This window comes from Callorhinchus milii, unplaced genomic scaffold (assembly GCF_018977255.1).
Source record: "Callorhinchus milii isolate IMCB2004 unplaced genomic scaffold, IMCB_Cmil_1.0 Scaffold9, whole genome shotgun sequence".
Lineage (NCBI taxonomy): Eukaryota > Metazoa > Chordata > Chondrichthyes > Chimaeriformes > Callorhinchidae > Callorhinchus > Callorhinchus milii.
In genome coordinates this window covers 4,148,737-4,173,841 of record NW_024704750.1, presented here as the reverse complement: position 1 = coordinate 4,173,841, position 25,105 = coordinate 4,148,737, and the positions used below count along the sequence as shown (strand labels likewise).

General features: G+C 39.0%; 1 protein-coding gene across 1 annotated transcript in view; it reads right to left on the bottom strand.

Moving 5' to 3' along the window:
• The window catches only part of fancm (FA complementation group M), a 52,127-nt gene that overhangs the window by 9,551 nt on the left and 17,471 nt on the right, over nt 1-25,105 (bottom strand). The window contains exons 5-14 of the mRNA XM_007903803.2: nt 20,360-20,491; nt 19,032-19,164; nt 17,971-18,078; nt 17,363-17,461; nt 15,952-16,142; nt 15,173-15,379; nt 12,548-12,779; nt 8,507-8,658; nt 7,905-8,060; nt 771-2,916 (exon numbers count right to left, since the gene is read on the bottom strand). Coding sequence (XP_007901994.2) covers nt 771-2,916; nt 7,905-8,060; nt 8,507-8,658; nt 12,548-12,779; nt 15,173-15,379; nt 15,952-16,142; nt 17,363-17,461; nt 17,971-18,078; nt 19,032-19,164; nt 20,360-20,491 — 3,556 coding nt within the window. The remainder of the gene's footprint in view (nt 1-770; nt 2,917-7,904; nt 8,061-8,506; nt 8,659-12,547; nt 12,780-15,172; nt 15,380-15,951; nt 16,143-17,362; nt 17,462-17,970; nt 18,079-19,031; nt 19,165-20,359; nt 20,492-25,105) is intronic.

The window sequence follows — 25,105 nt, the reverse complement described above, 5'->3', positions numbered from 1 at the left end:
GGTACAACATCTGGTATTAATCCCAACGTAGATCAAAATCCATCACTGAGTGTAGATTTACTGGTTTACAATGCAGCTCAGTCAGAAGTATTAATTTGTGTTTTTTTTAATAAAAGACTGCATGCGTATTGGTTAATTTTATTCACTGCTGATAACATTTTGCTGAATGCTTATATTCAAATCATGCTGGCGAACGCAAGCACTACAAAAATAATGCACTTTAAAACAAAATCATGGCCTCTGGACCTTCGACTGTTCTTAAGTCATGCGACAGTAAATCCTGCCGAACATTCCCACAACAGGAGAACAAGCAGCATTGTTCACTGCAGCACGAAAATAAAAAAAAGCGACTGTGAAGAGCCCTGAGAGACAAGGCTTCTTTCAGCATTTCATAACTCATAAAAATACTAACACAAGAATTTAGATTTAATATGCCCTTGATGATGGATATCTGGGTAGCTGCCATCTTGGCGCATTTCAACACTTTTCCTTCTGAAGTTATATTAACACAAATCAGCACCAGGTGGCTGCATTTTTCCCCCCCAATACGAATTCAAGGAAATAATTCTACAACATTCAGTCTGTGCCAGAGTGTAGTCCGTGTCAAAATTTCTCCAACATGAACCCAACAGAAAAATAGGCACCAGTGCAGTGTGGTATAGTGTATAGTTTGGTTGTTATACCTGGTCATTGAATTAAATAATATTTATCAAATTTAGTCAAACTAAAATCTAGAAGCTACTCCCGGTTGAAAGTTGAAATAAACTTACCATTAACTGGTGATTCAGGTATTTTGTGAAAAATGCTCTTATTTCCATGAGCTTCACTTGTGTTATTGGTCCCAGAAGTTTCACCAAATGATGCTGACTTAGTCAAAGTTCTCCTAATCATCTCAGACTTTCTTGTAGCATTGCGCGGAACACCAGTTTGGGAATTTTTTGATGGAGGAGTGAAAGATACCGTACTGTGGAGTTTGGATGAGGACATGCACTTTTGTTTTGGTGTTGAAATGTCTACAAAGGTTGGAGAAAAGGGAGAGGACACCGACTCTTTCTGATCAAACTGGTGGAGTGGAGAATGCTCTGATCTTGTCAAGTCTTGTTTTTCCTCATAAGGTAATTCTGTTCTTCCGTATTTTACAGTCGAGTGTTTGAAAGACACCACCGGTGTTGAAATAAATCTATTGAATCTCGGCACTTCTGAAGTTACTTTTGGCTCAACTGTGTTATTGCTACTTTCCTGGATCTCAAATGGACATTTATCTAGTGCTGACTTTCCTACCTCTGGCTTCTCACAAGATGATCTGTCCACAAGACGATGCTCTGCGGAATTCGCAGTTTTGCTGTACATTTGATTCAAGTCATCACCAGTTTCTAAATTTGAATCCAGGTTTTCAAAAGAAAACCCAAGATCAAAATTCACAGAAAATAGTTCTTCGGAGCAATTATACACATCGCTCTCATTGGCCTTTCCTCGATGCTGATCAACGTGCACATTTTCAGCAGGCTTTTGTCTTGGGCAAGAATTAGGGGAAAGTAATGGCCGTGTTGCCATTTGTTCAGGGTCTCGGTTATCCAGACTTACACTGGCACATGGTTTAGGAATCTGTAGTTGCTCAGTGAACTCTCTACTGAGGCCAGAGACATCCTGGAAAACAGAATGGTTTTTGCTGCAGTTGGGGAGATGAAGAGCTGAAGCACCATCAACTCGCAACTGCTCACCTTCAAACAGCGGCAAGCTCTCCTCACATTCCAACAGTGTGTCTTTCAGAGAATCATTGTGGGTTTCAGGTTTTTGGTTTGAAAGAGCAAAGCAGTTGGAAGGATCATGCAATTCTTTTGTGTGTACGCTTGGTTGAGCTTCACCATATTTTTCTGGGTCTTCTTCACTGTCAGTATCAAATACATCATCCCAGGAAGGACTTAACGCAGCATCAATACCATGATTATTAAAAGGTTCAGGATGGAGATTTGGCTCATTGAAATGCGCTTCAGTAGTGATTCTTGGTGAATCATCGATTAATTGTTCACTTTGAATATTTGCTGGAGAGGTTTTCAAATTAGAATCTCTTCGATTTTCTTTGTAGTTTACTTCTTCCCACAGAAGAGATATATCTAAAGGAGGGGGAGACTCACTAAGAAATGCTCTCACATTTTCCAAAACCATTTGAATACTGGCAGGAACTGGTGCTGCTGTATGGCAAGATGGAAGCTCAGCCGTAGGCGAATAAGAATTCTTGCTTCTTTTTGGATTTGCATGGTTGCATTTTTGCTGTGGTAGCTGAGTTGTGTCTTGAGTTTTGAAAGAGTCCGGGAGGTAAAATAGGTTGGACAAATTTAACCCATTCACTGAAGTTTCATCAACAAAACTATTGTATCCCAAATCAATGTTGTTCAATTCACGATATTTGGAAAAACACCCGAGAGTTTCAACTCCTATTTTATTCAGAACATTTTGATTTTGATGTGATTCACTGGCACAAACCTCTTCCTGCATGATCTCATTCATGTCCAACTCCATCTGCTCTTCTGGCTGGTTACTTGGCTTTGTGAGACATTCCTTGGAGCTGAATGCAGAACAACTTGCAATGTTTTTCTCTTTACTATTCCAAAGGACAGAATGTCGAGATTCCTCACTTGTCTTGGATTTTGCCGTTTTGAAGTCTTCACACGGAATCTTTGTTCCTTTCATTTTACCTACTTTGAAAAATGATAGTTCCTCATCGTCATTGGTTAATGTGTTCGACTTGCTTATGGACTTGTATTTTTCGTGTCTCGATTTTAGCATTTTCTGAATACTTTGATGAAATCCAACGAGGCGACCAGGTGCAATTTGGGTAGGTGCCTTAGGAGCTGCTCCAAAAACATCATCCGTATTTAAAAAGGACATAATTTCTAATGAATTCCTGTCGTCTCCCTACAAGGAAAACACAAACTAGCATTACAAAATGGAAGTGCCATAGTCAAAACATGTGAAAGCTTGTCTAAACTCTGGTATCCAACTTGCAAAGTGGATTGCAGCGCGCACATGGATATAAAAATCAGAGGATTAAAAGCAAAGGTATGAAATATGGAGACTGACACCACATAACACTTGTTGAATCTGTTTTCTCATCAAGTCTCCCAAGGCCACTCGCACATTAAGGAACAACATTGATTTATTGAACAGCCTGCCACAAAACGCAGGGGGGTATTCAAAGGGCACTTCCGGAGGTTAATCCCTTCTGAAAAAAGGCTTAAAATCAGGACGAGAAACAGCAGCACTCAAACATACAGGATGACAGTTTGAGAAATGAAAGCAAATCATACAAGTGCCGAACAGGACTGAGATGTATCTAACTAGTCATCCTTCAAACAAGGAGAGTACCAATACCTCCTTCTAAGAAGTCAGCTAGCAAAAAGGAAAATGGCCTGAAATTGTTTAAAACCTATGCAAATCGATAATTTATACTTTTAAAGCAATTACTACATAGAAAAACATACAGCAATCGAATCTTTTGAACTGTGACAACAGGAAACCCTGATCTGATGGTGGAGTTCCATTTTCTAAAAGCAAAACTCCATTTCAAATATACTATTTCAGATATGTACAAAATCTGAATCTTATAATCACACTATTCCCTCCCACTGTAAATCAATTACAGATCAAACTATGTGGACTAACCATATTCAAGTCCAATTCCAGTATAAACTGAAATGAAATATAACAAATGTCAATCAAATGCTTCTTTCTGTATAGCACCCATTTGCGTAAGATGTGTTTTGTTCAATGTGTGAATTTGTGCATTTACAGTACAAGTTTACAAAGAGGATAAAAGTAGGTCATGCAAGTTGATGTCAATGCTTCCCCTGCCATTCATCCCATTAAGTCACTGAGTAAGCTTAACATAATCAAGCCTTACAAAGTAGGTCACAAGTAATTAACTAAGCTTTTCTCATAATGAATGGACCATTACACCTCATGTACAATGCCATTTGTTAAGTGCTGCAATAATCGGTGTGATCCACTAGGATCATTTGAAATACTAAGCATATTAAAATCAAAATAATTGATTTTAACCGTTACAAATAACCGTTAGAAATAAACGTAAAATCAAATGCATCTGAAACTACAATGATTCCCTTACTTTTAATAAGAACTTATGTTCTCATTAATATATAGTTTGGGACATGGCATATCAAGCAACTGCCAGGATGGTGGAAGACAAACTGGATGGGGCTTGTTCTTCTTTCGCCAAGCAAATTCTTATATTCTTGTGTTCTGGGTATGTTACGCCATGACCGGCACTGCCTACCATCACCTCCGCAACATTGCCAGACTCCGCCACTGCCGCACCCCTCAGGCTGATGAAACCCTCACCCACGCATTCGTCACATCGAGGCTTGATTATGGAAACTCCCTCCTCATCGGCCTTCCCACCTCTTCCCTTCACAAGCTGCAAATCATCCAAAATTCTGCAGCTCGTGTACTCTCACGCACCAGGCTCCGTGACCTCATCACTCCCACCCTCGCCCGACTCCACTGGTTCCCCATCCCTCAGAGAATCGAGTTCAAGATCCTCGTCCTGACTTTCATCCATGGCCTTGCCACCGCCTACCTCTCAGACCTGCTGACTCCCTACCAACCTGCCCGCTCCCTCTATTCAGCGGGCTCCGGCCTGCTTCATGTCTCCCGCCCGACCTGCCCTACCATCAGTGGCCGGGCTTTCAGCCTCTCTGCCCCCACTCTGGAACTCCATCCCACGGTCCCTTCACCTCACTTCCTCCCTCGCCTCCTTCAAGGCCGGTCTCAAGACCCTTCTCTTCGATCATGCCTTTCGTCGCTCTCCCACATCTCTGCTTTCCCTCACCCCTACACCACCCGTCCCCCATGCTCAGGCCCCGACACCCGATTGTTCCTCCCCCTTCCCCTGGCTTGGCCCCAGGATTTATTACTGTGAAGCACTCTGAGACGCCGTCCGGCGTGGAGGGCATTACATAAATCCAAGTTTTTGTTGTTGTTGAAAGGCACTCTATAAATGTAATTTTGTTATTGTTGCGAATATTTTCATTTTAAAATAAGGAGTAATACACCTGGAGATGAATACTTTTTTGATGTCAATGGAGGGATTTTCTTTTTCACTTCTGACTTTACTATCGGAATGAAATAACTGGAGAAGCCTGAAGGAGTTGAGAACACAGGAACAGAAAAAGACCATTCATTGAGACCAATGAGACTGCTCTGGGACTTTGTTAGATCATGTAGATCAAAAACACCCGATTTTACTCGAGTGTCACTCGAGTGCTGGAAACAGTGTAAATGTGGCAAAGGCCATTCTTTCTCAGCATCAAAACTGTAGAACTGTTCACATCTCCCAATATTCCTTCCCTTCTATAGTATACAAGTTTTTATTAAACCCAAGCTTGTAAACACAGCTGCTTTATCTATTAATTCCCCTTCCTTACGGTTTAAAACATAGAAATGTCCTGTACTGTGGAACTGGCCATGCACCAATATATGTTTATTTAATTATATTTGTGCTGTGACAGATAGTTTTCCAGCCCTTTGATTTGGTTGTGGTATTTGGTTCACGCACTAATGCTAATGCCGGCATATGTTTCCTTCTCTATCAAGATCTGAAAATACAATACATCTTTTATGCAAAAACACATTGTAGCAGCTTATAAAAGAAAAAAAAACTAAAAATGATAGCCATTAAGTCAAACTAATCTTCTAACTGTTCTACCTTCGGGTTTCTATAGCAACTAAACGTACATCGAAGTCAAAATGACAATTTTAATATCACTAAACCAGGCTCTAAAGCTGACCACGATATCATCTAAATCCCTAGTATTAAAACATATGGAACTAGAAAAGAAACACTGCTTCCATCTTTCACAAAGCCTCAGTGATAAATAGGACATACTCACAACATTTAAAAATATGCTAGATTGTAATAATTTCATTAATTTTCAAGTTACAAAAACCTGCTTTAAAGTGTAATCTTAAATTATTCTGAATGCCTTATTTTCTTTAAAGTGCTATATTAACTTCAAAGCTGCTATTTTGAATAGAGGAAAATAAAGCATTAATCAGTTCTCTTGAAAAATTCTCAATTTATTTTGTTAAAAATATTAAACATTTAGCATAAAGTTTTTTCGCCCCCCCCCATCATAACAACACCTGCTGAAAAGATTTGGTTGATCAGCATCTGAAAGAGACTGAATAGATTATTCTCTTTCATTTACTAAATGACTGGCTGTTTATTTACAATATTTCCTAAATTTTAATTCAGATTTCCAAGAAGTTTCCCACCTCTTGCCTGAAACAGAAAGACCACATTTGAAGGGTTCATCAAGACTCTCCCCTTCGACCGTGCCTTCGGTCACCCTCCTTCGCCCTGTCCCCACCCTCCCCGATCCCCAGCTCAGGTCCAAAACACTGATTGTCCAGAGCCTTGGGACGTCTTCCTGATGTGAAAGGCGCTATACAAATGTAATTGTTTGTTTAAAAAGTACCTCTTGAAACGTGCTTATGGCCACCTCGCCCTTCTCCTCCCTCCTCTACTCTCTTGCTCAGCATCCAACCCCTTTTTTGTAACGGGCACCAAGACATTACTCTGGTGAAGGGCACCATACAAATGCTGTTTTTGTTGTCCCAGCATATCAGAATGAGGGTCGCACTAGTGATCAGCTAATGACCTTTGGGCTAATGTACCCAATTGGTAAGTCATGCAAGCTTTCCATCTCCTTTGTTCAGTTATACTCGTGTGTCTTTCATTTGGATAAGGTGAAAGAGCTGAGATTAGTGGTGGTTTTGCCATAGCACACTTTAAAGCTCTTTAATTATGGCCTGGTTAGATATGAGAATTGTGCATATTCTGCATGAGAATTTTTCTAATGGCAACAATAATAATAATAATAATCCTTGCATTTGATATAGCACGTTATCATGTCTTCGAGAAGTCTCAAAGCGCTTCACAGAAAATTCTGTAAAATTAATTGACTGTACATTTATGGGCAAAATGCAGCAGCCAATTGCGCACAGCAGTGTCCACAAACAATCGTGGATTCAAGTGACCAATTTTTTTTTTGAAGAAATTATTACCACCGGAAAAGCGATTCGCTAATCGACTAACAACCGAGTAACAAACAATGCTACTTATAATCTGCTTTGCCAACCTTTGATGGCGTAATGGGTCTCTCAAAATAATCAATTCTTGTCTAATTTTGTAGGAAGCCAAACTTCCCCCTTGTGGGGACAAGTCATCTTGCAAAATAATTCCGTTTCACGATTTCGCTCATAAAATAGTCAATCCATTTTGCAATCTATCCTGTACAGCACTTTGAGATGTCTTAACGACGTGATGAGAAACAATATCAAATGCAAGGATTATTATTATAAATAATTGTATCTAAAATATGACAGATTTCAAGCATTAGCATAGATGCCTGGGGCAGCGCTTGAATTGCTTTTCCATGTCCTAATCTTAGTTGAGGAGAGACAAGGTGAGAACAGAAAGAAAGTAAGCAAGTTACACCACTTGTTCACATTTGCCAACAATAACATTAACAGTATATACAGCACAAGAAGTGACATCAATGAGAGCCAATAACCTGGAAGTGACACATTTTCTGCGCTTCGCATATAACACAGCTTCTGAGCCGTTGGATTCAGAGGACGACATTATAATGCGGTTCCAGTGCATTAGTTACCTTACCACATATTTTAAACGTTACCTGATAGAATAAGAAACAATTGCACAACTCAAGATATTTAGTACTCAATACTGGTTTTACCACAGATTTAAAATAAACTGGACAAATATTTAGAGAACATGGTACTGATTGAATGTAATAAAGCAAGTATAGTATTTAAGCTATGACAGATATTGAAATGTTTTAAAAAAAAATGATCTCACTGACCTCTTGTTTCATCAACTCAATCATATCCATAATACTTATGAAGTGCAGGCAGCGATCAGAATGGTCAACCAAATGAGTGTAAAATGGACGATTTTGCCAGACCGCCCACTCTGACAATGAAAGCTCACGAATTGCACCAGTGTCTTCATTCACGTCCTAGAACACACACAGGATACACATATAGCACATAGAACTTTCAATGCTAAATTGGATTATTTCATTTGTTTTCTCGCTACTTTTTTTTTAAAAATTAAGTAACAGAATGAGAAATTAGTGAAGGCCACATTACAACAACTTCAATGAAGTTAGAAATTCCACCAAGACTGCCGCAGTTTTATTTTGGCAAGAACAGCGTCCCATTTATGGTAAAGCACGGATAACTGATCAAAGTTCAGAGTAAAAAAAAGTTGACGCAAATGATATAATACTGTGTAAAATAAAGGATGGAGCAAATCAGCTGATCAAAAGGACAGCACCGCGAAGTATGTTTTTCAAAGGGACCACATCACTAATGACTGACCCCCTCCCATCCCCACTCTCACAGAGATGGCAACTCTCACCTATGATGGTTGAAGCACAAGGAAGAATTGTGTTGAACTTACGAGAACATCGAGATCATCCTTTACAGATTCAAATGAAACTTTCTTCAGTTTTGGTCTCTGGAATCCATCATCATCTTTTAATCTAAATTTTGCATTCCATATTTCAGTCTCTGCTGGGGTCAAAAAGCCATCCTGCTTTGATTTTGATTGTTCTGCCAAATTAAAAATTAAATTAAAATTCAGTTCATCTTTTGCAGTCGTAGTGAAAGAAAGCAATTTCAGCAGCTGTGCTATTTTTAATCTCCATACCTTTTCCTGAATGTAAAGCAGGAACAAAAAAGGGAATATTCAATGGAATAAAACATTTCCAGCAAATGCAACTTCGCTCTTTCTTTGTAGTTTTAAACTAAATACAACCACCACCAAAACCTTCCACTCCCCGAAATGCAAATCTACTTTTATAAGATTGTTTTCTGTAACAAACAACCACCCAATAAAATGAATTGTTTCAGGATGGAGATTCTGCACATAACCTTCTATTTTGTGATCTCTCCAGTTAAAGTTTATTTTCTAATTCATCTCACAGCTGTAAGTATAGCTCTTCTGATATAATATTCAACCCAAGTCGAATATGAATTCAAAATGGATAAAATGGAAATGGGTTCAGGATACGAGGAGTTATGGACATCTTCATGGCATCTGTATGTAAATAATTAGAGAGTCCTTCAAGGATGTAAATGGGTTATTTCATAATAGTCTTCTCCATAGCAATGGTTCAGCATGCACCCAAAACACTGCATCTCCGTGGAAAGGAAAAATGCATTACGAAACATCTCTTCCCAAGTAAGAAGAATATTCCTTTTTTTTCCTGTCATACAGATGGCAGAGTGATTTGTCCCAACTACTCCTCAAGATTTTGTTCTTTATAACTATATTTTAAAAATGTGTTTATTGTAGCTATGAAAATGTCTCTCCCTTTCCCCTCCCCCGTTTAATGTTGTGGATAACCATGAAAGACCCTGAAAGCTGTTGATCAGTGTCCCTGCCCTTGGTTAGCTTCACAGAATCCAATTATTCCATGCTTACAGTTAACACGTCAATGCTTAAATTGTTCTTCACGGAAGAAACCTACAGTGCTAATCATGCATAACCAAACAAGTAAAGTGATTGAGCATAGATGACTAAAATCCATAAAGTTACCACAATGCAAAAGAAATCTCAGATTATTTTCCCTTAAAGCAGCATTTAACTTTTAAGAACAACATAAAATTTAACCCATACAAATACTGTAATATGTTGTTTTAAAACAAAACAAATCCATAGTAAGATGTGCTTGCAAAATGATCAAACCAGTTACTATCAGACAAACTTTTCCTGCCATTTCATAAGAGAGGTAAACCGTATTTTTAAGCTAATTTAAAATATTTATACGGTTGTATTACCAAAAAAAGAATTTTAAGAAAAATTAAAGCAAACAGTGATGTCTTGAGGGAATCTTTATAAATTCTATAAGATGCTGAATTATATAAAGCAAATAGATACAATGAAAGACGCATCAATTTGATCTTCTCTGGTAGTTTCAGTAATGTGGTCACTGAGCCAGGCGGTCCACATGATGCCAAGGCACTGTTGATCACAGACCAGTCAACTGGGATTCTTTGCCCTAATTTCTCATTAGGACAAAGCCCTAAAGCAGAAAGATTGCCAGTGTGCACAATTGTAAGCCGCCTGGTTCTAGCTGGTTAAATTCCACATTATTCCAACGTACACGCTGAGGCCTCCAAGCCTTAACTATTCCACCCGTTGGAACTCCATCCCACATTCCCTTTACCTCGCTCCCTCCCTTGCCTCCTTCAAGGCATGTCTTAAGACCCTCGTCTTCGACCACACCTTCAGCCAACCTCTTACCCTCCCTGCTCTCCAACCTCCCTTATCCCAGCCCTCCATTGCTTGGGTCCAAATCCCTGACCATCCAGTGCTTTGGGACGTCCTCCCAACGTGAAAGGCGCAAGACAAATGTAATTTTGTATTGTACTGCCAATCTGTGACTAAACTCTCCAGGACTAGGTAAATGGGGTGCATCCCTCTGGGGAGATGGTGTGCACCCCACAAACAAGGAAACCATACATATATTGAACTGTCAGGAGTTGTATTTAACCTGCAATCTGGAACTTGGTGATGAGTTTCCGTGTATGTCAAATATCGGACTTAAGATCTTTTTTAAGAGTATGTAATTTTTCTGTCTAAATAACTAACTTTGTTCAGAAATATTATACAGTATAATTAGTTGCTTGCTGAGGAGATTTGTATAGCAATGGAGCCCAATAAATCCCTAAAATCTTTCAACATGAAGGAGAAGTATGTTTTAATTTTACATTTTCATGTCCTCTTCCATATTCTTTTCCTTTGTGCATTTTACATTTTTCCTGGAACAGCGAGAGAGTCAGAGAGAGCCTTCTACCTTTTCCCCCACTGTAATCTCTTCAAAGAGGCAGGCAAACATCAGACTAACTATAAATGTGCAAAACGACAGAGTGTGTACAAGTAAAAGTCAAAATACGTCACAGAACGCATATGCAAACACATTTATACAGAAGAAATTACAGGTGGCTTACTTATCTAATTAACAACCAGTGAAAAGGATTGGTCAATTAAAAAGCAGTCCAGTAAATCACATAATTAACGGCACTTGTGATTCTATCTGTACACATGTATTTACATATGGTGCATAATCTGCGTACTACATGGCGTGTAAATCGACCCCGCTGTTTGGGTAGAACCACTTGTCAAACCTTGGCAAGAGCTTATTGTCTGCAGCCCTTCCATCTGTTACCCCATGGTATCTGACTGAAGAGACAAACAAGATAAAAGGGCAGGTCAAAAGAGCCCAAGCTGGGCTCCATGCATCGCCCGACAATGATTTAATACAAATAATAACTATTTCAGTACTTTCCCCTATGAGCAAAATCTACATGCAAGTTGCGCCACATTTGCTCACTCAACTTTCTTTTATCACTCGCATGCTTACCCTCCCCTTCCTTACACTCTCACTTCCACTCAATCTACTACCTCTTTTTTCCTAGAATTTTTCTTATGGATCTAAATCCTTACAAAATAGGTTACAAGTTCATAAGTTTTATGATTTGACCCTACTTTTGTAGATGATAAGAGGGAGAAATGCAAAAAGTGGGGCTGTTGTATCCCCTTAAATTATATAATATACAGGTAATAAAATAATCTGAAAAGTATACATCTACTTCCGTTCCATACATTACTCTTGTTCGTACATATTTCATTTACAGCTTGTGTATTTGTTGCTAAGGTAAAAATGATGTACAGCGCCTTAAAGCTGCAAGGGCAATTTAATACTCTGGGATAAAGGTTGTCAGTAAAACAAAATATCAATTTATTTGGTTGCCTTGGCAATTGTGACCTTAACAGCTGTTCAAAATAACATTTAAAAATTGTATTAACAAATTGGTGAAAGTACTCTACATTTTGTGTTTATTGCTAACGAGAATCTGGCTTTTAACAAGAGGCTATTTTTATATCCATCTAATTTTCCAGATTTCTACCTCCTGCTCACTACTTACTGCAAATATAGAAAAAGCACATTCCATAATTGAATTTTCCAGCGGGAATACCAAATGGTGGCATTTAATTTCCAGTGGGAAAATTTGAGATATAGAATCCCAAAACCTATAACTTACAGTTTTGTCTGTCTACTACAATCAACCATAACTCTGATGGCAGGGTCCACATCCCAATCACGCTATAAGCAAACCCGCATTATTGTAACAGGATTGCTGAAAATGGCTTCTTTACCATAAATGGCTGCTGAAATTTGAAGCCATAATAGTAGGGAGAAGAATTCAAGTTGATAATTCCAGTGAAAAAGGGGTGCCCTCCACTGCTCCTGACCCCAACTCGGGTCCAAAAATCCCTGACAGTCCAGCACCCTGGGACGTCTTTCGGACGTGAAGGGCACTATATAAGTGTAATTTGTTGTTGTTGTACAACCAGCACAGAGACAGTGGCCATTCTTCTCTGCTGTAACATTCTACAACAATGAATTCTATGACTCTACCGCCTCGGTTCTACCTGCTTCTCTGCGGCGCTTGGAAGGAATGACCGTGCTTCCCAGTTTTGATGAGCGTCTTGACAGGTCTTTTGATTCATACTTTCCAGTAGTTATGTGCATCTTGTGAACAGCTGGATTTACATCATCGGGAATCATGCGGGGATTGTTTGGATTGAGATGTAAGGATTTCTTGCCATTTCCCAAGATGGTTTTGTAAATGCTCTTCCTGTTGCACTGACTTTGGTTGTAGGTCTGAAAAGAGATCCATCATAGAATCATATTAGAACTGACTCACAAAATCTGATCTAGAATTGAATCTACAACAAAAACTTGGATTTATATAGCGCCCTTCATGCCGGATGTGGCATCGCAGAGCGTTTCACAGTAACGGATCCTGGGGCCGAGCCGGGGCAGAAAGGTGACCAAAGGTGCGGTCGAAAACGTCTTCAGCAGAGACTGGAAAATAAGAAGAGAGGGGGCGAGGCGAAGGGGGTGAGGAAGGGAGTTCCAGAGCCTTGGGGCATAGTGGCTGAAGGCACGGCCGCCGAGGGTGGAGCGAAGAACTCGGGGAACAAGGAGGCAGCCAGACCCGGAGGAACGAAGGCAATGGGCACTGTTTTGAGGAGAGAGGTCAGAGAGGTAGGGGAGTGCAGAGGAGTGGAGGGATTTGAAGTCAAGGGTGAGGATCTTGAAGTCGATCCTCTCCGGGACAGGCAGCCAGTGCAGTCTGGCAAGGACTGGAGTAATCGGGTCTAGTTTTTATAAAACAAGCATTTTAAACACTTCAACTGGCAAACTTTGACACGGGTTCCATCAGTGAAAGGTGCTGACGGAGAAGTTAACAGCAACTTAAAAGCACAAGTAAAGCAAAAAAGTCTAGTTTTCAAATGCACTACATTATTTTCACAGCATTTACAGTTGTCTGGAAAACAACCAGGTGGAATTGATTCTTGAGGAGGACCTGGTGGAACAGATTGTTGAGGAGGATCAGACAGCATTTAAGAGCAGTGTGACTGGTTATCAGGTTCAGGATAGACACCAGGAAGCATTTCTTTACATAGGGGGTAACTGATGGCTGGAACAGGTAACAAAGAAACGTGGAAGAGAGCACAATAATGGATTCCTATAAGAAATCGCGTAACAGTGTAATGGGAAGGTAACATGGTGGGTATTCTGTAAGCGTTAAGATCAAATGGGACAAACAGTCAACTAATCTTGAGGGTACTTCTTCCCAATTCTACTGAGCAAATAATCAAACCATTGCATCAACTTCCAAAGGAACAGCAACCTCTCTAACCCAACTGTAAGCACCAGTGACTGGACACAACTATACCAACTACACCAACATCCTAAATATCAAAGGGGATTATAATTTTAATAGGTCGCTTTATACCATGAATGATGGCAGTTTCACAGTACAGTTTCCATGGCAGTCTCTTGATTTGTCTTGCTGGAGAGTGAGGAAAAGAAAAACGCACAGAGCTGAGAAACAAGGACTTTCTAGTATATCGACTATAAAAAAGAGGCAAATAGATTTTTCTCCACTGGTACCAGGATGCCATGAATAACACTAGAATGTGCAGATGCACAGAATAAACATTTTCCATAGATCACAGAGCGGTTACACATCGTTGCTCGACTGCTCTCTGTGCTGCTCTTCACTATAGGAAAGCAAATCCCTATTAGTACGAGGTCACGGCATTGAATCTATAATCTCACAAAGCGGACCTGTGCCAAATCCCAGAGTGTTGGAAAGGCCGTTCCAGGCTGCTGGCTACAAAGCAGGATTAACATAGATCTGAGAGCAGATTGCTTATGTTGGGAATGGTTAGAGGGGAAGAAAAGGAACTGGGAGAGGGAAAATTTAACCCAGGTCCATATTGCAAAGTGGTGCACTTCTCTTTCATATTATGTTAGAAATATTTTTTCAGCTGAGTTTTTTTTAAAAATCTGCTAAGGAAGTTAATTCCTCAAATGGTAAGGAGAATCCAGTGTTGGCAGCCGCAAAACAGCTTTAAACCTTCCCTCGTATTTCTCGAACTTAACAACAAATTGCATTTATATAGTGCCTTTCATGTCAGGATGATATCCCAAGGTGCTGGGATACATAATACACGTAACATTTTAACAAAATATCCCTCAGTCAACAATCTTCAACAGTTTACTGCGGTGCAGCTGCACCTTTTTAAATTCGGTAGCATTTCTTGAGCTCTATTTGTTGGATGAAAAGAAGAAATTTTCACCAAGCATTTGGCAACAGTATTATTACCTTGGACAAGTTGGAGCTGGAACGCTAGGCATATTATCCTTATTCAAACAGGACCATGGGAACCACTTATCTTTATAATGCACAGAATCAGTCGCCTCTATTTATTTTAATAAAACTAGAGCCGTATGCATCTACACTGCTTCAAAAAGCGTTTTATTTGAGCCACTTTTGATTCAAAATAGATTCCAAGTCACGCAAATACAAATCTGTGTTTGATAAAGCAAACAATACCACATGTACTGCACATGCTGAACTGCTTTAGGGTAGGAGGTGAATGGGTTAATTTTTCTCCACTGGTATTGGAATGCCAAGAACCCCCCATAAAAGCAATTTTAACTGTGTTTACTCTCAAAATTTAGGACTTATCCAGACTCACCTTTTCTTCTCGTCCCTCTGCGAGGATAACCACGATTCTGCCTTTACGCTTGCGGCCAGTTCGACCCATTCTTTGCACCAGGCGAATAGGGCTCTTTTGAGCATCAAAACAAACAATGAGGTCAACTTCCCCAATGTCTAAACCTTCTTCCCCAACACACGTAGAAACCAATGTGTTATAGCCGCCTTCACGAAAGCGCTTCACAACCTGACAGTAAAGAAAGTCAAGAGAATATGAAAATTGACACTTTTAGTGTCGCATAGCTCCAAAACACTACTGCAAAGGATTGACATACTATTCATTCCAAAAATTGAAGGTTACGATTTTGATTATGGTCATCGTTTGTGAAGCGAGATCTCTGATGTGCAAGTCAAATACTTCTCATGTCAATGCATTTTAAAATCAATTTGGTCAAAACTGCTATACAGGGATAAACAAGATGGGGACAAATTTAGCTCAATTTGAGTGAAGCCCTCTGAGGCATGATCCTGCACGAATGGTACTATATAAATGTAAATTGTTGTAATAATAAAATAAGATTAAGCAGAATTGGCATCTTTGTGGATAAGAATTATGAACTCTTGTACTTATGAACAAATAACTAAAAATACAAACTTCACCTTATTCTTATTTAAATTAAGCGTCCTAAATCGCTAACATTATTCAAATACAATATTCTTGCTGCACCTTACAATTTGGCTTTATGTTAAATTTTGGACTTGTTATATATTTTTTCAGTATTGCTAAAACCCCTTTACCTCTTATACTCAGGAGGTTACCTCAAGCTGTTCTTTCTGTGTAAATCCCTTCATGCTTTTTCCAGAAGAATGTCCAACAAATGTCATGACTTTCACAAGAGGTTGATGTTGGGTTAGCATTTCCGCAATCTCCTGGACACTGTCACGGAATGACGAGAAGATCATGACACGAGTATTCACCACATCACTTTTTCTTCCAGGTGCACTTAGATCTGCAATACAGTGATTGAAAAAATAATAAGTCCACTGTTTGCAAAGTGGACTTACCATAAAATTAAGGCACGCTCAATGAATCATACCTATTAAACACTTAGCTATGAATTTTCTTTTCAACCTTTTACAAAACACAGTTACTACGCTTTACAGTGAATCCTGTGAAGTGCTTGGAATGTCCTTAAGATGTGAAAGGCACTGTGCCTAACATAAGGATCATCATTATTATGTAAATCACTGCATAATAACATAAGCCAGACTTTCAACTGGAAGTTTACAAATACAGGCCCGAGAGACTTACAGAGGTATTACAGCATCTGTAGATTCTAGTATAAGCTGCAAACCAAACAAGTTCATCATTTTGAATGCAAGTCTACTGGGGAAACTAGTTCCACATTGCCAACTACATGAAACACGATACAGTTTGGCAGACAGCAAGCACATGTACAGCAACAACTACAATAATCATCACAGCTGTACCCACCTGGTTAGGGCAGAATGGATTGGCAAGAAACAGTTACATTTGTAGAGCAGCAGAATTCTTTTTTCAAAAAATCCTCCAACAGTAGAGTAAACATATTTTTATATAATAACCTGAGATACACATCGTGAAAAAAATTCTGAAAAGATCTTTATAAAACAACTGTAGCAGCAAAAAAACGAAAATACATAAGTCACATCGGTCGGGATCATAACATTAAATACAACTTACACAAAGGCCGAGTTGCAGGGAAACTATTTAAGTCGGATAAATTCTGATTTAATCAATTATCTACTCTGCACAGGCATCAACCGATCAGGACATAATTTTCCCCAATTCAATGCAGCTGATAAGTGCAGAAGTAATGGAGTATAGGGGCTGCTTTACGAGTTAGGACGTGATTAACATGAATAATGCAAAGAAATCAAAGTGGTTATGATCAGAAACAGAATAGGACTCAGGTGAATCCAAGACTTGGGCGATTGTTGAATTTATATAAAGATCAGACTTAGGTGAGTTTTACTGAATCTCCATTTCATGCTCAGCATAGCAATTATGTGCAGTTTTATTTTGAAACAAAACACTTCAACAATCCTGGAGTGACTCAATTACAGCAGCAAACAATAACATCAAAGTTTAAAAAGCCTCATTTATTTGCTGGATATTTTGAGTATATTGGTAGGTAAAGGTCGTTGACCTTTACAGTGTACAGATGTACAGTGTACAGATAAATATTACCTTGAGATTCCACCCAGGACTTGAAATGATCCACTACAACATCTTCAAGCTTTTGAAGCTTGGGATGACTGTAGATAAATGGCTTTTCTTTTTCAATTCCTGAAATATTAGTTTTAAAGACCATTTCATTATCAGGGAAAAAGACATGAACAGATCACTTGCAATATAAGGGACTCATGACATAGACAAAGATTTTGCAAAGGCAAGAAGGAAATAGTTATTGTATAAATAGGAGAAGACATTCTAATTAGGGTTTTAAGTATTGAATTATTGTACTTTTCTGCATGAAAGCAAATAAGGCTTTAGGATACTCCATTGAACAATCTGAAACGTTTCAAACTCTTTTTAAAAAATGTATTTAAATAGCTGATCATGCATCTGGCTCTTTAACATCAAGAATGTAAGCCGCAAATTCAACAGTCTTCCAAATTACCAAGATACAATTGCGCAGGACCCTGAAATTGCGGAGGTGAGGGGGAGGGGGGAATACAGCCCCAAATAAATGCAATGCAGAGGAAGAAGAATCAGTTGCCTGCCAACGCTTCACTAGATACTGAACTGCCAAAAGCTCCCAGTAAAATAAGTGTAGCATTAACCATCAAAGGTACCTGCGATAGGATTGAGTGTACTGCTGTTTGCAAACAGAGTGTCCAGCTGTTGATACATCATCATAAAATTGGTGTTCTTGTTGAGTTCATTTCGTGCTCGTATCATACCTAACAAAAACATTAAGAATTTAAAAATTTTCTTCTCTGAATTCTTTTCAACTTTATTCTAAAAATACAGATTTCAGCTTTCTCGAAATATGAACAGTCGCTCAGTATAATAAAACAAACCTGAACCTTTCTAATAACCCTGTTTTCAAAATGACACTATTACAGAACTAGTATAATATTTTCACAGCTTCAGCAAAAAAAATCCCCAATTAAAGTGAGAAAATTGGGGAGATCATGCTTCATCTGAGATTATGGACATTTATGGCACAAGCCAGCAGTAAGATCAGAATGCATTCTGGTTTATCGAATTGAATGTTTTTTGAGATTGTGATCCAAACAAATTGTGATCACAAACAGATGCTGTTTATTCAAAACAAAAACACAAATTATGTTCTGATGACAACTGTCATTTCTGAGGATCCCAAAAAACAGTTGGGACTAATGTCAAACCCTCACAGAAAGATCAGACAAAGCAACAGGACAAGAACAGGCTCATCCAGACCCACTCTTTCATCTACATTTTGGCAGATCTCTTGCACTGTTGAAAGAATTACTTGACAGAAATTCATTTCGGACATTATTTTGCTCAACTTGACTCTCTATGAAGCCCTACAAAGCCCATTCCAAGATCTGACAAGTGTTCTACATCTGGAGAATGTCTTCTACTACCTCACACAGTACATACCACAGACAAGTTATAGAAACGTTATGCCGTATAATAAGGACATTATTAAGGCTATAAACTTTGCCAATCAATTGAATTTCCAGCGTGAGCATTCTAGACAAATTACCCACAGTTACATATCTATAAATTGTGCAGAGACTAATTATGAGAGTTGTTATGTGGGTGTATTCAATCCAATGCTTTGCTAAAAGGAAATTATGTATAAAAATAGAAGAAAAGAGGGGTAAACTCGTTGATGTGGTTTAATTTATTTCCATTAAATACTTACCTTTAGAGCCATCGATGATACCTTTGAGGTAGATATATAAGGATCGTGTTCCCATTTGCAATAGAAGTTCGTATCCATGATAAAGGCTAATGCAAAGAGCAAAATCTCCTTCCATCATGCCTCGTTGAGCTGCCTGACAGAAACACCAAATATTAGGCAGGACAGACAGATAAATCTACAATACTTTTCCTCACATTCCCTAACATGTTGCATGCCAAATATGTTAGGCGAACATAATGCATAAGAACATTAGGTCTAACAGCAATACAGATTTGATAACGGCCTATGTACAAATTGTCCACTGCACAAGCAAGCAGCCCAATTTATCTTTAAGGTTAGATTTTGATGAGGATGAAAACTGATGTTGCTCAAAATACATTTCTTCAAACCTGTACATAGCTATACATTGCTGAAGGATTAACCTGCTTTTCCACTGTTACTGTCTTTATAGTTTTATTATAAATCCCTAGCCATTTCCCTCTGGCAGATTGTTCTGTGGTCTGTTTGACAAGACAATGTAGAAGACAATTATTCTGCACCTTCATCGATGTAGTCATCTACAATGGCTATGCAGAATTTTGCATTCTGCAGATTAAGAATACAGTTAACCTAGATTTTGAAAACAGAACAGATGTAGATTTAAAGCTAAATCACACTTCTAAGAATGAGATTATATATTAGAAAAATTCTCTGTACTGGTATATTTCTGTAGAATAGTTTTGCTTAGCCCTCTTCTTCTCCCACAACATTGAGAAATTAGAGCTTGTTACTGTCCCTATCACCCCCATCCTCACCTGACTCCACCGGCTTCCCATCACACAGAGGATACAGTTCAAGATCCTGGTCCTCACCATTAAATCCCTCGATGACATTACTCCCCCCTACCTCTGTGACCTCCCAACTGCCTAACAACCTGCCCGCTCCCTCCACTCAGTGGGCTCCAACTTGCTTCACATCCCCCACCTCACCCGCCCCACCATTGGCGGGTGGGCCTTCAGCCACTCTGCCCCCACCCTCTGGAACTCCATCCTGCAGTCCTCCTGCCTAACCCCCTCCCTTGCCTCCTTCAAGACCCAACTCAAGGACCTCCTCTTCAACATTGTTTTCAATCACCCTCCTTCCCCCACTGCCCTCCAACCTTCCTGATCCTGACGTTGCTCTGTATGATGCTCAAGGAATCAAAAGTTTAAAACATAAAATCAAGAGAGATCAACATTTTCACAAATCAAAACCGAGTGTCCAAATTAGAACTTTTGTCTTACAAATGCCAAATGTTCAGCTGTACATAGCAAAAACCCCACAGTAACAAGGACAAGCATATTACTTACTATCATATTCACTGGTGGATCTCTTCTGAAATGTTCCCGTGCAAGAACAATCTGATACTTAGTTAAACTTGTTATATCTTTATTAAATAAGGCTCCAATCTGGATAAGACGCCTTGTGAATGCTTTCAAAACCTAAAAGCAAAACCAAGAGTGTTACAGCTTAATTCAATTAGAAAAATGAATTTCGCCCACAAAATACACAGCCACTACACTTTACAGTATATTCTGTGAAGCGTTTTGAGATGTCTTGAAGACATAAGGCGCTATATCAAATGCAAGAATTATTAAAACTAATCCTATTTAAGTGACCCATATATTGCAATAATTAGATCTAGTCATGCTACAAATAAATACGATGAGAGGTAGAGTTGGGTATTATCAGCATACATGTGGAAGGAAGAAATCTCATAGTGATGTTACATGTGAGACAGCATGAAGATGAGGAATATAAGAACGTAAGGGAAAGAGAGTACCAAAGAGAGAAAGGAGAGGAACAAAGGATATAGGATAATAAGCATACATCCCATCTTCATAGTGTTCTCACTGTAAACTGGCACTTCACCAGACTAGCTTGGTAATAATTTGCCTTGTTGGTGTCCATTAGGCTCTTCTGATGATGCATTTCCAATGGTTAAAAGATCGTTCACAATCAATTTATTCAGAACTTCTTTACTTCTTGCATCTCTCACAACAAAAAAGGGTGTACTTGTCCCCTTGAGTGCTGTAATTATTTTCCAGTATTTCTTATCTTTTCAACAAATAGACCTGTGAATGATTGATATGCTGCTATGCCATTCTAAACTCTCACGCTTATTATCTACCACTGTAGTATGTCATCAAAATACAGATCTTTTAGCAGGAACCGAAATCAGTGCAATCTCCATTCTTTCTCAAAGTTTTGACTGTCCATCAGACACAATTTGTGGAGTCCTGTAGCTTAGTGATTAGAGCACTCGGCTGGCAAGCAAGAAGATTTGGGTGTGATTCCCAGGCAGGGCGAAAGTTGGGGAAGTTTCCTTACTCCACGCGCCTCTGTAAGTAGGAACCTGATTGTTAGTCGATTGGTGGATCACTTTTCCAGGGGTAATAATCCCTTAAAAACAATTTGGTCACTCAATCCACGACTGGTTGTGGGACACTGCTGTATGCAACTGGCTGCCACATTTTACCCACAAAATATACAAGTCAATTCACTTTACAATGTATCCTATGAAGTGCTTTGAGACGTCTTCAAGACGTGATAAGGCGCTATATCAGATGCGAGAATTATTATAACAATATAACCTGGAGAAGGGGAAAGCAGAAGGGCTGCTCTACGTGTGGAAAAAGAGGAGGCTACGTGAAGGAAGAAATAAGTGCAAGGAGCAAGGATGATTGACACTGTGGGCGAGGGGAAGCTGGCACTGAGAGAGAGAGATAGAGGAAGGAAGGCAGGCTCCATGTAAGGAGAGAGACAGGGAATAAGGAAGCTGGCACTGTTTGTGTCTGGAGGAGAAAGGGGAGAACTGGCAGTGTGTAAAGCAAGGGAAGAAAGAGGAAACAAGGTACTGGTTAGGGGGTGGGGGGATGGGGAGAGAGAGAGAAAGGCTGGTTCTATGCTGTAGAGGAAAGGGGAATGAAAAGAACTAGGTTTCACATCTAATTCTTAGTTGTGACTAATAAGCTGTGTCACAGTCTTAATGCCACGATTTATTGGAAAAGGAATTCCAATCATTCCATACAAAAGATTAAAATGGACACCATTTGAAGCTAACCAGCTGTATATTACAGTAAATAAGCCTTTCAAAACAGAGCTGAACAGAAATAGAATAATGTGTACTGATATTAAGATAGTCAGTCACAATTGTAGCTTCTAAAAGTTGTTTCATCGTAAATAGACATGTGAATACTACAGCTACAGCATTCACAACACTTACCTTCAGGTTTTATTTTGAGACAAACTTTTAAAGTGGAATGACTTACTGCAGAAATAAAAACAGCTTTGGGAGAAGTATTATCACAGATACTATAAATCCATTGGAATTCAAATTAATATTCAGTTGAAAAAGGTACGCGGGAAATGCTTGCAAATTTTCTTTGGACAATCTAAGCAACAGCCAGCGTAAGAAAAACAAATGCATTGCTTCTGACAAATCTATCTCAGCCAGATTTCAGCAGAAGTTGCTGACCATATCTCAGTCGCACATTTCCAGAACCCAGCACGTGTAAAACCATTTCATCTGGACTGCCAAAACACTCTTATTTGGGACCACATGAAAGGAAATGCAATAAGCAACTTCTGTAATTCATAAAGAAAATAGTTGAACGCATGGGATATGAAATGGTCTTGCAGCTGTTTCTTCACAGTTTTCCAGTACCTGCATTCACATTCCAGACTTGATTTAAATCACTTGTCTTTGTTCCACTAAGCTCCAATACTACTTCCATTTGCATAATTTTCTTTCCAATGTCGAAAAAAATCAATGCTTTGACATGGGTGCTGTATTGTGAGGATGTTGTATTGTGAGACATATCAATTGCACAGAAATAATCAGACATACAATAAATGGGCTTAGCTGTTCTACACTGTTTCAATGATCTAAAAATTGTGCCTCAACAGAATTGCTAAAAAGTGAGAAAGCACAAAATTAATCATTTGAGTGAAATTTCAATTTGGTGTTGCATGTTAATACTGGACTTGTTGCACCCTTTTTGTATCAGTGAAAACGTTTATTGACGTGTGGTGAGGGAGCAGAAAGAGAAAGAAGTGTGGATTTCTAAAAGGCGCAGGATTTTAATGCATCTCTTGCTCACTTAACAGTTGGTTCAAGAGTAAAGTAATGAACCATCGAAATTTACAGAGTACCATTTAGACCACCACATTCATACATGAGAGATGGGAATAGAAGAATACGGGAGAGGGGATTAGGGTGTGTGGCGGTTCATATGAAGTATAAACACTTGCATTTACTAGTTAATTCAAATAATAATAATCCTTACATTTGATATCACCCCTTTCACAGGAGGATGTCTCAAAGCGCTTCACAGGATATATTGCAAGGTGCATGAATGTGTATTTTGTAGGTGACTGTGTTTCTATGCTGTAACATTTTCATATGTAGCAATGCTCTTAAGGTGAGGTGCAGCAATATGATTTTTCCAATGGTTCACTGATGACCTATTTACAATAGAACCCCATTATAAAGCAGTAGTTGGGGTTTAACGCAGATCAAAGAGTAACTACATTTCCACATTGTGGCAAAAATTTATCATTAACGAAAATAAAGAGGTAAAATCCGCATAAAAATGAAAAGGATTTGATCTTGTTTTTCTGGCAAGAACACGGTTCTCCTATTTTGGATAACTATTTTGCCGGAGATATACCAATAAAAAGCTGCAATCTTCCAATCCGGTCTCCTTCAATTGTTGCGATAACAGTAATTCTAAACAGGACTCAGTAGGACAGTACATCCCTACTACATGCCATGCAGGTGCTCATTTAGTCCAATTAAAAACCATCAGTGATTACATAACTAACCTCACTACAAGCAAATTTAACCTATGTGCCACTTTTAGTTGTTCATATGGTGGAAAGTACAGCAGTGAGCTGTTAACTGAATAACAATAATCCTTGCATTTGATGTAGCACCTTACCATGTCTACCATACGTATCAAAATGCTTCACAGAATATACTGTAATGTGAATTGACTGTATATTTTGTGGACGAACATAGCAGCCAATTGTGCACAGCAGTGTTACCCACAAAGAGTCGTGGATTAAGTGACCAAATTATTATTATAAGGGATTATTACCCCCGGAAAAGCGATCTGACAACTGACTAACAACCAAGTTCCTACTTACTGCAAGGTAAACAGAGGCATATGGAGTAAGGAAGCTTGCCCAACGTTTTGCCCTGCCTGGGAATGGTGAGCGCTCTAACCACTTAAGCTACAGGACTCCACAAATGAGTTCTAATGGTAGAACTCAGTTTTCAGCTCCTGGAATTAAAACAAATCAACCATCAGATTTCTTTCTCCAAATACATCTTTTACACTTCAGTGTCAGGAGGATTCACTGATGAAATCGATTGGACAGCATTGAGATTGCATGTACAGAGCAATGTTTATGCCATTTTATAAAGTATGTGTCTCTTAGATTTTCTTTTGTGCCAGGGTAAGTCTTTCTATTCACTTTCTTAGCACCTGTAATTTTGTCACCTAACTTCTCTGCAAGAGAATTCAATTTAAAATCCAACTAAAAACATGTAAACACATTGGCAAGCCTTTGTTTATTTTACTCCTGGGCTTTTCGAACAGTACATCGCAACTATTGACACAATTCTGAATTACAAAGAGGTAATTAACAACTAGAACTATTCACCAGGAAAGACGATTGTGGGCAGGACACGGGACTCATTTAAAAAGCTGCTTGGAGGAGAACAGTGAGGTGGGTGTTCTGAAAGAATGAGAGTGGATGGGCCGAAGGGCCTTCTTCCTCCAAACCAATGTTGTGATCTTGTGATTCCATGCTGCATTTCTTGTATACTTGTGGTTTCTTTGTAAGTTAGAAATCTGACCAGTCCAAGTAATGTACAATACACCAGAATGAGTGTCTTAGAAGTCAGACACAATCTTTACCAAGGACATTGACAAATAGTTTAATAACTGCAATATCCAGATTGATGTTTCAACAGACAGAAAACATTTTTTGTATTGGTGGAAAGAGAAAAAAGAAATGTGTCAGAACGCTCCACTGTTTGGGAGATA